General features: G+C 43.7%; 1 protein-coding gene across 1 annotated transcript in view; it reads left to right on the top strand.

Annotated features, from left to right (window-relative positions):
- The window catches only part of LOC148136016 (uncharacterized), a 62,196-nt gene extending 47,441 nt beyond the window's left edge, over positions 1–14,755 (top strand). The window contains exons 2-3 of the mRNA XM_087984101.1: positions 8,232–8,284; positions 14,085–14,755. Of these exons, the coding sequence (XP_087840227.1) occupies positions 8,232–8,284; positions 14,085–14,163 (132 nt within the window). The 3' untranslated portion in view covers positions 14,164–14,755. The remainder of the gene's footprint in view (positions 1–8,231; positions 8,285–14,084) is intronic.
- Positions 14,756–15,208: the final 453 nt, after the last annotated feature.

Genomic DNA, 15,208 nt, shown 5'->3' with positions numbered 1-15,208 from the left:
ACTGCACTTTCAAAAGAGATAGGGAAGAACATTTACAACAAAAAAAATTAGAAAGGATTCCACATATAAGGAAATATTAGAGACTTTGGGTTTATTTCTTCTTGCAGAGAAAATTAAGAGGTGTCCTTACTGAGGAAGTCAAAATTATGAACAATTTTGACAGGGTAAAGAATGATATTTTAATCATTGGTGTGTCAATAAATAGGGATTGCCAGCAAGAGAGATGGGATTAAGATTAGGAGAAAGTTCTTTACTGAGAGAGTTGTTAGGATTTGGAATGTCCTGCCTGGGAGAGTGATGGAAGTGGATTGTATCGGAGCTTTCAAAAAGGAGCTGATATGTTTTTGAAAGTGATGAAAGTTGAGTCCTGCAGCGATTCGGATGAATAGTAGGACAAGCAGGGGAGCTCATTCGGGGGCCAGATGGGTAAAATGGCCTCCTACAATTCAATGATTCTTTACCATGAGCAGCGGATCAATCCCAGACACATGGTCATGTACTGGAGATTTTATTGGGATCAGCAGTGGCTGATTTCATCTGCTATGAGGTGACTCGGAATGGCTGGAGATTCCCTTTACACCACCATCCACACAAAGACCCCTGATTAGTAAAATAAAGAATGAGTGACACCTCATGCAGATATTTACTGCTAAATTTCTGCATTCAGATTTGGAGTCTCCACAGCTCAGATTCCCTCCAGAATTGTACATCTGCACTGTAGAAACTAAAAGGATGGGCATTGAAACGCTCCACACTGTCCAGAAATGGATGGCCTCCACAATATGAAGAAACAAATCTGAAGAGACATTGTTTTCATCCCTCAGAATATCCTGACAATCTGAACTACAAGTATTCAGTAGTGAAGCCAACCGCCATACCCCAGATTGGATACCCACCACAATTAGAAGAACTTCAATATTTGATATGGCCTTCTCTGCCCCACAGCCACCCCTCCCCCACCTCCCCACACATGTCCAAGAAAGTACATCATAGCCCTAATTCAAATAAAATCTCAATCCGTGCAGCATTGGTTATCAAAACTTCCACTTCAGAAATAACACTCTATGTCTGAGATTAAGCAAAGTTTTCTGCCTGATGTTCAGGTTCATGCACCGAAGCTCTTCTGTTAGATCTCGCCTTGTGAATAGCGACCCCCCTCCCAGATGTGGTGACCTTAACGGGGCTAGGAACCACCATGTTTTAAGCTGCATTGTGCATGGAAATCACAAAGATGTGGACCACAGCTTGTTCCAGGAAACCACATTGTATCATTGCTTGGTATCAGGATCTCTTTTCATGGGTTCAGTCCAATCCTGAAGATTAGGGGAAACATTGATCGAATGGGCTTATCAAGAGCCTGAATTTGATACTGACCACATCAACAACTGGAATGAACACTGGGTCATATTTTCTCAAAACAAAGACAAAAAAGAATTCAGAACCTTAATTTCAGAATCATAGAATGATTGCATCATAGAGGACAGAGGTGGCCCATAGATCCACTGAGTTTGTAAAATTATGCAAAACGCTACAACAAGTCTCACTTCCCAACATTTAGGGCATATTCTTGAATTTTTATAAGATTTCAGTGCTAGTCCAAGTGCTTCTTTAAGGTTTTGAGGATTCCCAACTCAGTTACTGTTATGATGGTGTCACTTCACGAAGTTAATTCTGTCCATGTTTAGTTTTTTTGAAGAGAGAGATCATAAAGGCAGACGTTCTGAAGAGATTTAGTTTAACAATAGAAGGGGAACAGCCAGTTCTCTCAGTTCAGATTCTTTCTAGTTTTAACTTAACTGTAGCAGTCACAAAATGTATGTATGCAGGAGAGTGGCATGCTTCAGTGTGGAGCCACAGGAGGTGGCGGAGATTGAAATAATTATTTTGCATCAGTGTTTGCTGTGGAAAAGGACATGGAAGATATAGAATGTTGGGAAATAGATGGTGGCATCTTGAAACATGTCCATATCACAGAGAGGAGTTGCTAGATGTCTTGAAACATATAATAGTAGATAAATACCCCAAACTTGATCAGGTGTACCCTAGAATTCTGTGGGAAGCTAAAGAAGTGATTGCTGAGTCCCTTGCTGAGATATTTGTATCATTGATAGTCACAGGTGAGGTGCCGGAAGACTGGAAGTTGGCTAAAACGGTGCCACGATTTAAGAAAGGTGGAAAGGAAAAGCCAGGGAACTATAGACTGGTGAGTCTGACATCGGTGGTGGGCAAGTTGTTGGATGGAATCCTCAGGGGCAGGATTTACATGTATTTGGAAAGGCAAGGACTGATTAGGGATAGTCAACATGTCTTTGTGCATGGGAGGTCATGTCTCACGAACTTGATTGAGTTTTTTGAAGAAGTAACAAAGAGGATTGACGAGGGCAGAGCAGTAGACATAACCAAATAGACTTCAGTAAGGCTTTCAACAAGGTTCCTCATAGGAGATTGGTTAGCAAGGTTAGATCTCATGGAATACAGGGAAAACTGGCCATGTGGATACAGAACTGGCTCGAAGATGGAAGACAGAGAATGGTGGTGGAGGGCTGCTTCTCAGACTGGAGGTCTGTGACCAGTGGTGTACCAAAAGGATCGATGCTGGGTCCACTGCTTTTTGTCATTTATATGAATGATTTGGATGTGAACATGGGGAAATAGTAAATAAGTTTGCAGGTTGCACCAAAATTAGAGAAGTGTTGGACGGTGAAGAAGGTTACCTCAGATTACAACAAGATCTTGGTCAGATGGGCCAAAGGGCTGAGGAGTGGCAGATGAAGTTTAATTTAGATAAATGTGAGATGCTACATTTTGGATATCTGTTACTCCTTCCAAAGTGACTCACCTCACATTTTTTCACATTAAACTCCCCAAATGCCTTCTCTCAACCCATCTCTGCAGTTTATCTATGTCCCTCTGTAACCTGCAACATTTTTCCACACTGTCCACAACTCCACTGACCTTAGTGTCATCTGCAAATTTACTAACCCATCCTTCTACGCCCTCATCCAGATCATTTATAAAAATGGCAAACAGCAGTGACCTCAAAACAGATTCTTTCAGTACCCCACTAACAACTGAACCCCAGGGTGAACATTTCCCATCAACCGCCATTCTCTGTCTTCTTACAGTTAGCCAATTTATGATCCAAACCGCTTAATCACTCCCAAACCCTTGCCTCTGTATTTTCAGCAATAGCCTACCATGGGGAACCTTGTCAAACACATTACTGAAATCCGTACACACCACATTGATCAATCTACCCTCATCCGTGCACCTTGTCACAATCTCAAAGAACTCAATAAGATTTGTGAGGCATGATCTACACTTCGCATAACCGTGTTGGTTATCCCTAATCAAATCATTACTTTCTAGATGATTAAAAACCCTATCTCCTACAATCCTTACCAACAGCCAAAATAAGGCTCACTAGTCTATAATTACCAGGGTTGTCTCTATTCCCTTTATGGAACAAAGGGACAACATTTGCTATCCTCCAGTCTTCTAGCACTATTCCTGTAAAGAATGGCGACATAAAGATCAAAGCCAAACGCCCTGCATTCTCCTCCATAGCTTCCCAGAGAATCCTAAAATAAATCCCATCTAGCCCAGGGGACTTATGTATTTTCACAATTTCCAGCATTCCTAATACTTCCTAGTTATGAACCTCAATACCATCTAGTCTAAGAGCCGGTATCTCAATATTCTCCTCAAAAACATTGTCCTTTTCCTGTGTGAATACTTGCGAAAATTATTAACTTAGAGCCTCTCTTACCTCATCAGAATCCACGCACAAATTCCCACTGTGGTCTTTGACAGGCCTTAGGCTTACACTAGTCATTCTTTTATTCCTGACATACAAATAGAAAGCTTTAGGGTTTTCCTTGATCCTTCCTACCAAAGACTTCTCATGTTCCCAACTGGCTCTTCTTCGCTCTCACTTTCAGTCCTTCTTGGCTAAAGTGTAACACTCAAGTGCCCTAACTGAACCTTCATATCTCATCTTTACATAAGGCTTCTTCTTCCCCTCGACAAGAGTTTCGAATTCTTTCGTAAACCACAGTTGCCTCGCTTGACCACTTCCTTTCTGCCTGACAGGTACCTAGTTATCAAGGACACGCAGTAGCTGTCCCTTGAATAAGCTCCACATTTCAGTTGTGGTCATCCCTTCAGTTTCCTTTCCGGTTCTATGCATTCTAAGTCTTGCCAATAATTGCCTTTGCCCCAGTTGTAACTCTTGCTCTGTGGTGTATACCTGTCACTTTCCATCGCTAAAGTAAACATAACCAAACTGTGGTCACTATCACCTAAGTGCTCACCCACCTCCAAATCTAACACCTCTTTGGGTTTATTACCCCATACCAAATCCAATGTGGCATCACCTCTTGTTAGTCGATCTACATACTGTGTCAGGAAACCCTCCTGCACACATTGGACAAAAACTGACCCATATAAGGTTCTTGAACAATAGCATTTTGAAACAATATTTGGAAAGTTAAAATTCCCCATAACAACTACCCCGTTACTTTCACTCCTATCCAGAATCATCTTTGCCATCCTTTCATTAACAGGGCGATTGAGTTTAAGAGTCGTGAGATCTTGCTGCAGCTCTATAAAACTTTGGTTAGACTGCACTTGGAATACTGCATCCAGTTCTGGTCGCCCTATTATAGGAAAGATGTGGATGCTTTGGAGAGGGTTCAGAGGAGGTTTACCAGAATGCTGCCTGGACTGGAGGGCTTGTCTTATGAAGAGAGGTTGACTGAGCTCGCACTTTTTTCATTGGAAAAAAGGAGGAGGAGAGGGGACCTAATTGAGGTATACAAGATAATGAGAGGCATAGATAGAGTCGATAGCCAGAGACTATTTCTCAGGGCAGAAATGGCTAACACGAGGGATCATAGTTTTAAGCTGGCTGGAAGAAAGTATAGAGAGGATGTCAGATGCGGGTTCTTTACACAGAGTTGTGAGTGCATGGAATGCATTGCCAGCAGCAGTTGTGGAAGCAAGGTCATTGGGGACATTTAAGAGACTGCTGGACATGCATATGGTCACAGAAATTTGAGGGCGCATACATGAGGATCAATGGTCGGCACAACATCGTGGGCTGAAGGGCCTGTTCTGTGCTGTACTGTTCTACTGTTCTATGTTCTATCTCTGGAAGTTTTCAGAGGCCTTTGGAAAACACCCAATAGGGTGACCTCTCCTTCCCTGTGTCTAACTTCAGCCGATATTACCTCAGCAGACGAGTCCTCATTACGTGTCCTTTTTGCCACCGTAATACTATTCTGGACTAAAAATGTCACACCTCCCCTTCTTTTACCATCTTTTCTGTTCGTACTGAAATATGTAAATCCCGGAACCTGCAACAAACAATCCTGTCCCTGCTCTATCCATGTCTCCAAAATGGCCACAACATCGAAGTACCAGGTACTAACCCATGTTGCAAGTTCACCCACGTTATTCTGGATGCTCCTGTTGTTGAAGTAGGTACTTTTCAAACCATCTTTATGCCTGCCGCTACACTCCTGCGACCTGATCACACTACTCTCAACCCCCTGGACACTGGAGCTCCAATTTGTGTTCCCACTCCCCTGCTGAATTAGTCGAAATCCTCCCAAAGAGCATTAACAAACTCCCCCCCCCCCCCCACACACACACACCAAACACCCGGTTTTGGTTACCCCTCTGGTTCAGGTGTAGACCATCCCGTTTGTAGAGATCCAACCTAACAATTATTCAGGTAATTGAATCCCTCCCTCCCGCACCATCCCTGAAGCCACATGTTTATCTCCTCTCTCTCCCTATTCCTCACTTTGCTCGCACATGGCATGGGTAACAAACCAGAGATAACAACTCTGTTTGTTCTTGCTCCAAGCTTTGATGCTAGCTTTTTGAATTTCTGCCTTACATTCCCTTCCCCTTTCCTTCACATATCGTTGGTGCCTCTGTGACCATGACTTGGAGCTCCCCCCCCCCCCCCCCCCCCCCCCCCATTAAGGATCCCAAGAACATGATCCGAGACATCACGAACTCTGGCACTTGGGAGGCAACACGCCAATCATGAGTCTCTCTCGTTCCCACAGAACCTTCTGTCTTTCCCCCTAAATATGGAGTCCCTGATGACTAATGCTATGCTCCTCTTCCCCCTTCCCTCTGAGCAACAGGGACAGACTCTGTGCAAGAGAATTGTGCTCCATGGCTTACCCATGGTAAGTTGAAACCCCCAACAGTAATCAAAATGGTATAATTATTATTGAGGGGAAACAGCCACAGGAGATTCCTGTGTCTGCCTGTTCCCTTTCCATCCCCTGACTGTAACTCATCTGCCATTTTCCTGTATCTGAGGTGTGACTACTTCCCTGTAACTCCTATGAATAACCCCCTCAATCTTCCAAAAGATCCGAAGTTCATCCAGCTCCAGCTCCCGCCCTAACACAGTTTCTGAGGAGCTGGAGTTGGATGTACTTCCCATAGATGAAGTCAGCAGGGACACTCTTGGTGAGCATTGCCTCCCACATGCTACAGGAGGAACACTCATCTGCCCTAACCTCTATTTCCACTGTTCTGAATTCCCAAAGAGACTACTGAAAATAAAACTAGTAACCTTACCAAATCGGTGCACATAACATTTTTTTTGGTTCGAGGAGGAGGGTGTGTGTGAAACACTGCATAAGTATTGTTTCGGGTAAAGCAACCACCCAAATACATAATCTCACTTACTCAGCCATCCCGTGATCTCTCCTGTACAGTGTACAGTCCGCCTGTTCATGACGTAAGCTTTTTATAGGATTTATTTAATGTCCCAGCAGTCCCCGGTTCTCACTCTCACCGCACGTGCTGCAAAAATGGAGGCTGCAGATTCATAATGTAAGCTTTTTATACGACACGGACTGCTTCAGTGTCTGAGGAGTCGTGAATGGTGCTAAACATTGTACAACCAAATCGAACATGCTCATTTCTCACCCTATGATGTGGGAAGGTCATTGATGAAGCAGCTGAAGGTGGTTGGGTATAGAAACTCCTGCAGAGATAGACTGGATTGATTGACCTCCAACAAGCACGACCATTTTTCCAATGTGTCAGGCATGACACTGACCACCGGGGAGCCCCCGATACCCATTGATTCCAGTTTTGCTCGGGCTCCTTGATTCTGCACTCGGTCGAAAGCAGCCTTGGTGTCACCTCCGGAATTGCATTCTTTTGTCCGTGTTTGAACCAAGGCTGTACTGAGTTCAGGTGCTCAATGGCTCTGGCGGAACCCAAACAGAATGTCACTGCTTATTGCTAAACAGATGCTGCTTGATAGCACAGTTGATGACAAATTTCAATTCTGATTTCCCTGCTACAGAAAAGATCTTGTGTGACTTGAAAGTATTCAGAAAATTATTGATGAGGAATTTGCTAAAATTGGATGGCTTGAGCCATAGGGAAAGTCTGACGAGGCTGGGCTGATTTTCCCGGAAGTGTCAGAAGCTGAATTGTGACTGTATGGAAGTTTATAAGATCATGAGGTGCATGGATTGGGTGAATAGTGAAGGGTTGGGGAGTCTATAACTAGAGGACATAAGTTTAAGTTGAGGGGGAAAGTATTTAAAAGGGAACAAAGGGGCAAATTTCCGCACAGATTGTGGTGCGAGTTTGGAATGAAATGCCAGAGCAAATGGTGGGGTTGTTGCAATTACCATACTTAAGAAGAACCAGAAAGGACAGTTTTAAAGGGATAAATGCAAATGCTGGCATATGGGACTAGATTAATATAAGATATCTGATTGGCATGGATGAGTCCCATTGAAGGGGCTATTTCCATTCTGTACAACTCTATCACTGCACAAACACACTTTAAAAAAACCTTTATCAAGCCAAATTAAATCGAGTTAATGTTGATCAATCGCAGGTGATATTATGTAAGATGACAATAACTTATGCATTAGGGAGATTTTAAGGAGCATTTTAAACAGGAGAAGGAGCTCTTTATTCGGAAGGATTTAGAGATGGATTCCAGAACTTGAGACAGTTCAGTAACACAGTATTCTTCCCAACTGTCAAACTTACTTCTGTTTCTGGAATTCTTACCTACCATTTAATTTGACTTAATTCAATGAAATCGATAATTTTGTCTATCATTTCACCAGCTAGTAACAACTATAGCATAGCAGAACATCTAATACTTTCAGATTGAGATTATAACACAAGAGTCACACCAATCTGATTTTTTTTTTTCTCGGTTTTTTTAGCGGCAGCAGCAACTCGAAGGGAGAGAGCTGGCACCAGGTGCCTGCCCGGCGCGGTGAGTCATTGATTTGTGCTTTTAAATTTGAAGTCAGAAAGCAGAGGTTTCTGGGAAAGGAGGAATTTCTTATTTTTATTTCCGTCCTGCTAGATAAGTCAGTGTATTCTCAACCCGAGACCCTATCTTTGTAGGGCCTCCCATGCAACCACCTCCTCTAACCTTAAAGACCAGGGACATATCAGCTAAGCATCTCTTTTTTACTTTGTGACTAGGGGACTAGCAGGAATGGCAGTGCAGGGAGAGCCATTAGTGTCCCATCCAAGTACATCTGCAGGATGTGTACCCAACTCTCGCTCCTCCAAGACCTTGTTAGGGAACTGGAGCGGGAGCTGGATGAACATCAGATCATTCAGGAGGCAGAGGCTGTGATAGATAGAAGTTACAGGGTAGTAGTTACTCCGAGTGAAGAAGAAAGCTAGGTGACTGTTCGAAAGGGGAAAAAAAAGTCAGTGGAGGGATCCCCTGTGGTCGTTCCCCTGAAAAACATGTATACCGTTTTGGATACTGTTGAGGGGGACGACTTACCGGCCAAGCAATGTGGCCCAGGACTCTGGCAAAGAGCCAGTCCCTATTGCACAGAAGGGAAGGAGGGAAAGGAGGAGAGTGTTAGTCATTGGGACTCAATAGTTAGAGGCTCAGATAGAAGGTTTGTTGGGAACGAACGAGACTCGTGGTTGGTGTGTTGCCTCCCAGGTGCCAGGGTCCGTGATGTCTCGGATTGTATCTCTGGGGTCCTGAAGGGAGACAGTGACCAACCTCAAGTCATTGTCCATGTAGGTACCGGCGACAGAGGTAAAAAGAGGGCTAGGAATGTAAGGCAGGATTTCAGGGAGCTAGAGTGGAAGCTGAGAACTACAACAAACAGAGTTGTTATCTCTGGTTTATTACCCTTGCCACGTGATAGCGAGGCAAGGTATACGGAGAGATATCAGCAGAACACATGGCTGCAAGGATGGTGCATGAGGGAGGGTTTCAGGTTTTTGGATAATTGGGGCTCATTCTGGGGAATGTGGGACTTGTACAAACAGGACGGTCTTCACTTGAACCAGAGGGGTACAAATATTCTGGGTGGGAAATTTGCTGGTGCTGTTCGGGTGGGTTTAAACTAGCTCAGCTGGTGGATGGGAACCGGAGGTGTTGTTGCAATGCACAGGAGGATGAGAGTAGGAAGGACAGGGACAGGATTTCAGGGTCACAGGAATCTTCTGGCAGACAGCAAACTGGCAATTGGAGTTTAATGTGGACAAGTGTGAGGTGATATGCTTTGAACGGAGTAGTCGAAATGCAAAGTACTTGGCTAATGATAAGATTCTTGGGAGTGCAGATGAGCAGTGAGTTCTCGGTGTCCATGTACACAGATCCCTGAAAGTTGCCACCCAGATTGACAGCATTGTTAAGAAGGCATACAGTGTTTTGGCCTTTATTAATAGAGGGATAGAGTTCCTGGACCAGGAGGTTATGTACAAAGCTCTGGTACGGCCACACCTGGAGTATTGTGTACAGTTCTGGTCACCGCATTATAAGAAGGACGTAGAAGCTTTGGAAAGGGTGCAGAGAAGATTTACTAGGATGTTGCCTGGTATGGAAGGAATGTCTTACGAGGAAAGGCTGAGGCTGTTCTCATGACAGAGAAGAAGGTTGAGAGGTAACTTAATAGAGACATACAAGATCATCAGAGGGTTAGATAGGGTTGACAGGGAGAGCCTTTTTCCAAGTATTTTGACAGCAAACACGAGGGGACACAACTTTAAAGTGAGGGGAGATAGGTATAAAACAGATGTCAGAGGTAGTTTCTTTACTCAGAGTAGTAAGGATATGGAATGCTTTGTCTGCAGCGGTAATAGATTCGCCAAGTTTAAGTGCATTTAAGTTGTCATTGGCAGGCATATGGACGTACATGGAATAGTGTAGGTGGGATGGGCTTCAGATTAGTATAACAGGGTGGCGCAATATCGAGGGTCAAAGGGCCTGTAGATTAGATTTAGATTGGATTACATTACAGTGTGGAAACAGGCTCTTCGGCCCAACAAGTCCACACCGACTCGCCGAAGCGCAACCCACCCATACCCCTACCCCTACATTTACATTTACCCCTTACCTAACACTACAGGCATTTAGTATGGCCAATTCACCTGACCTGCACATCTTTGGACTGTGGGAGGAAACCGGAGCACCCGGAGGAAACCCACGCAGACATGGGGAGAACATGCAAACTCCACACAGTCAGTCGCCTGAGGCGGGAATTGAACCCGGGTCTCTGGCGCTGTGAGGCAGCAATGCTAACCACTGTGCCACCGTGCCGCCCAAGGTGTAGTACTCTACGTTCTAACTTGCCCAACACTGATATCAGGCTCAATGGTCTATAGTTTCCAAGCTCTTTCTGACCACCTTTCGTATATAGTGGCACCACGCCAGCTAACCTCCAGTCTTCTGGCACCTCACCCGTGACTACGGATAATTCAAATATCTCAGCAAGATGCCCAGCAACCACTTTCCTCGTTTCCTGATCAGTTCCTGTGGATTTATCCAACTTTATGTGTTTTATGACATCCAGCATCTCCTCCTCTGTAATATGGACTTTTTAAAAGATATCAAAGTCTATTTTCCCACATTCTATATGTTCCATGTTCTTCTCCACAGTAAACACTGATGCAACATCTCCCCCATCGCCTGAGGGTGCACACAAAGGCTGCTTTTCTGATCTTTGAAGGGCCCTATTCTTTCCCTGGTTACTCTTTTTTTCCTTGATGTATTTATAGAATCCCTTTGGATTCTCCCTAACCCTATTTGTCAGAGCTATGTCATGTCCCCGTTTTGCCCTCCTGATTTCCCTTTTAGGTATTTTTGGGAATCTGAATCACAAGGACAGAACCTCAGAGTAAGGGGCAGAGTTTGGCACAGAGATGAGCAGACAGCACTTCATTCTACGCCAGTGAGTCTTTAATATTGTCAATCCCTGATGATACTAATCTGATTCCATTTCAGATTAGTATAGCCAGTTTGCCAGTGCCTCAGGGAATCAGGGGACATAAAGAGTGGACAGGAAATTGGATTTGAAATCTAAAGTCATCCATGATTGAATTGACTGCCAGAAGACGGAAAAGTTTGAATAGACTGTTTAGTGTACTCCTGCTAAATTCCCTGAACTCTTAGATTTTTTCTGGTCGAATTCCAAATCCCTTTAGATTTGGTTCCATGAAACTATTTGTCATTAAATATCTGCAGCTAACAGCCTGGTACAAACCATCCCATTCTTTCTTCTGCGTCACCTTATTTGAATTTCTCAGAAATTGATATTTTTCTAACTTTCTTCTGTTCTGCCAAAGAGCCCCACCCTTTATCACATGGGTTCACATCTCCCCTGGTTACTCCTTACCACACCTTTCCCTTCTCTCTATAGATGCTGCCTGGTCTTGTCAGCTGTCTCAGCATGGTCTGTGTTAATTCAGAGGGAATGGCAACTATTGTCCCTATGAATTTGAGGGGATACATTCTCCAATCTGCCCACTTGCTACTCCGTTTCATCATACAATAAAGATGTACCGCTTAGTTCAAATTCCGTAACACTAAGAACAGCAACGTATTAAAATTGAACCATCTTAAACCAAATGAAATTACTCAGAAAATGTCATGTTGCAATGGAATCAGTAAAGGGCAGGAATTCAATCCACACTCCCCCAATGTTGCTATTTGTGATGCTGCTGAACGACCAATATACAGATATCACTGAATGCAGAAAAAACTACTCTCCATGCATTTCATTCAGAATAATGTAAATAATAACGAATTTAAGCAAATGTTGCAGGTAGGGAGTCATCATGTTATAGAGTTTTTACAGCACTGAAATGAGGCTGTTTGGCCCCTCATGCACACATCAGTCTGAACATCAGGACTCCCTCTCCAATTACCCAGTACCCTGTCTGATTTATGACTGTGTAGAGTTTAAGTTTATTCTCACTGTGTCTTCGTGAGTTTCGTCTGGTTGCTCCGTTATCCTCACACAGTCCAAAGATGTGCAGGTTAGGTGCCTAGGCCATACTAAATTACCCATAATATTCAGGGATGTGTAGGTAAAATGGATCATACATGGGAAAAGCAGGATTAGAGTGTGTGTGTGTGTGTGGGTGGGGGGGGGGGGGGGGGGGGGGAGTTGGGTTGAGGCGGGATGCTGTTCGGAGGATCCGTGTGGACTTGTTGGGCCGAATTAAGTTTCCACATCGATTCTATGCTGCTTCAACTCTGCCTCTGAGGTAGACTATCACCTGACCCAGTATTCCCTTTAGTGGTTAATCGAGTTATTAGAGCCAGAGAGATGTACAGCACGGAAACAGAACTTCGGTCCAACTCGTCCATGCCTACCAGACATCCGAAGTTAATTTGCCAACCGTTGGCCAATGTCTTTTTAAATCCTCCCGATCCATTTACCTATCCAGTTGCCTTTAAATGTTGTAATTGTATCAGCCTGCACCACTTCCTCTGGCAGCTCATTCCATACACACACTACCCTCTGCATGAAAAGTTGCCCCTAAATTCCCTCTTAAATCTTTTCCCTCTCCTCTCAAACCTATAACCTCTAGTTCTGGATTCCCCAACTCCAGGAAAAACAACTTGTCTATTCACCCTATTAATGCCCTTCACGATTTTATAAACTTCTAAAGTCACCCCACAGTCCCAAACTATTCAGCCTCTCCATCTGGCTCAAACCCTCCAACCCTGGCAACATCCTGGTAAATCTTTTCTGAAACTATTCAAGTTTTACAGTATCCTTCTGACAGGGAGACTGGAATTGCACACAATACTCAAAACGTGGCCTAACCAATGTCCTGTACAGCTGCAACATGTCTTTGCAACTCCTATTCTCAATGCATCATCAGGTATATTTGAAGAAAAGAACTGTCCATTCTGGAGATTTCAAAAATAACACAGAAATTGTTGGTGAAACTCAGCAGGTCTGGTATCTGTAGGGAGAAACCAGAGTCAAACTTCTGGGTGTAATGATTCTTTTTCAGAACTGAAGATTTCTGATGCTAATGATGACTAGCCTGCTGAGTTTCGGCAGAAATTCGTGTTTTTGTTTTAGTCCCGTTCAATTAATCATGATCACAGTCTTTTTAAATGCGTTTGAGAATTGTGAGCCATTCAGTCGCACAGCGATGGTGGTGTAGTGGTAAGCATAGTTCCCTTCCAAGCAGTTAACCTGCGTTTGACTCCCAGACATCACAGGGTTGTGCTTTCAAAGCCATTTTGCACAGAAGAACTTGAAGATAAGGTGAACTGGCATTGTCATCTTACTTTCTCTGAAACTACATGGATGTTTTATTATTTGATAAAACAAACCATCCAGATTGCTCCTCGCTTGTCGTGACGATGGTTTCTGTGAATTGCAGCGTGGAAGTGGGCAACAAAACTGAGCATCTCGGAAGATCTCCCCTCTGCAGCTTCCCATTTCTTACTTAAATGTTAATTGCAGCACAGCAATTTTTTGATCGAAAATTGAGACACTACTCCTGTTGGGAACCTGAAATAATCACACAAGCTGCTGGAAACATTGAACAGTTCCAACAGCGTCTATTGAGAAGGGGAGGGAGTATTAATGTGTCAGGTCTATTCAAGGTTAAAATAAACTCATGCCTCAAATCAGAGGTCCTGAGTTTTACCTTTTTACATAAATTAACACGTTCTTTATTCCAACCCTTTCACACTAATGCTCTTTCTTTGTGAAATTCTGCTCAGTTTTGAACAAAACGTATCTAACCAATATTCTTTATTTTGTATAACCGGTTGTTTTATTTCTCAGGGCAAAAGTGAGGACTGCAGATGCTGAAAACCAGAGTTTAGATCTGCGTGGTGCTGGAAAAGCACAGCAGGTCAGGTAGCATCCGAGGAGCACGAAACGTCGATTTTCCTGTTTTATTTCTCAATTGTGTGCACCAATCTGAATGTTTAGTGTACATACAGAGTTTGTTTGGTCATGAGAGTTGGAGGCAACAGACAATAATTATTCCCACTTTTGTTGGACCATGTGAGGGAGAAATAATAAGGTTGGGGGCCGACTGCTTTTACAGTTTTAAGGGTGGGAAAGGGATGGTAAAACGTCTGAGAGTTAGTAGAAATGGCCATATGGACAGTGTCTATGGTAAAAATGAATATATAACCACAAATTAATACATGTTGGAATGTTACATAAGTGCAAGGTCTGGATTGCGTGCTCGAGTCTGCCGTGACCGACTGCTGCCTGTCAGTGATAAAAGGTGAAGAAAAGATGACCACGGCACAATGTGAGGGTCTGCAGCAATCCAGAGGACAATTGTAGCAGAGTCTGATTAGTTAATGTAGGCTCAGTGCAATTGGTTATGCCACTATAGCGGGGATAGAGCCTGGCTTTTCGAACAACATAACTTTAGAGTACTCTCACTGTTCGGGGGCTTTCAGGGTTGGTTGCTCTGATGGCTACAGCTTTTGCTTGCAAATAAAGACTTATTATCTTGAGGAATTCTCTGCGTCTCCTGGTCATTCCTAAAAGGTGCTATCAACCATAACATGCCTAATCAATCCAGGAAAGTCAGAATGCATTCATTAAGAATCCCACTAATTTAAATACAAACCCTCTGGGCAAAGTGAGAGGGGAAAATACAAATAAAATCAGTAACGGCCGCCCGGCCCCACTTACACAGATCTTTGAAGGTTGCCACCCAGGTAAATAGTGCGGTGAAGAAGGCATATGGCGTACTGGCTTTTATTGGTAGAGGAATTGAGTTCCAGAGTCCTGAGATCATGTTGCAGTTGTATAAGACTCTGGTGCGGCCGCACCTGGAGTATTGTGTGCAGTTTTGGTCGCATACTATAGGAAGGATGTGGAGTCACTGGAACGGGTGCAGAGGAGGTTTACATACCATGTTGCCTGGTATGGTAGGAAGATCG

Source organism: Chiloscyllium plagiosum, unplaced genomic scaffold (genome assembly GCF_037043375.1).
Source record: "Chiloscyllium plagiosum isolate Xiang-an unplaced genomic scaffold, Cpla_swu_hap1 HiC_scaffold_47, whole genome shotgun sequence".
Classification (NCBI taxonomy): domain Eukaryota; kingdom Metazoa; phylum Chordata; class Chondrichthyes; order Orectolobiformes; family Hemiscylliidae; genus Chiloscyllium; species Chiloscyllium plagiosum.
This window is presented reverse-complemented; position numbering and strand designations above follow the sequence as displayed.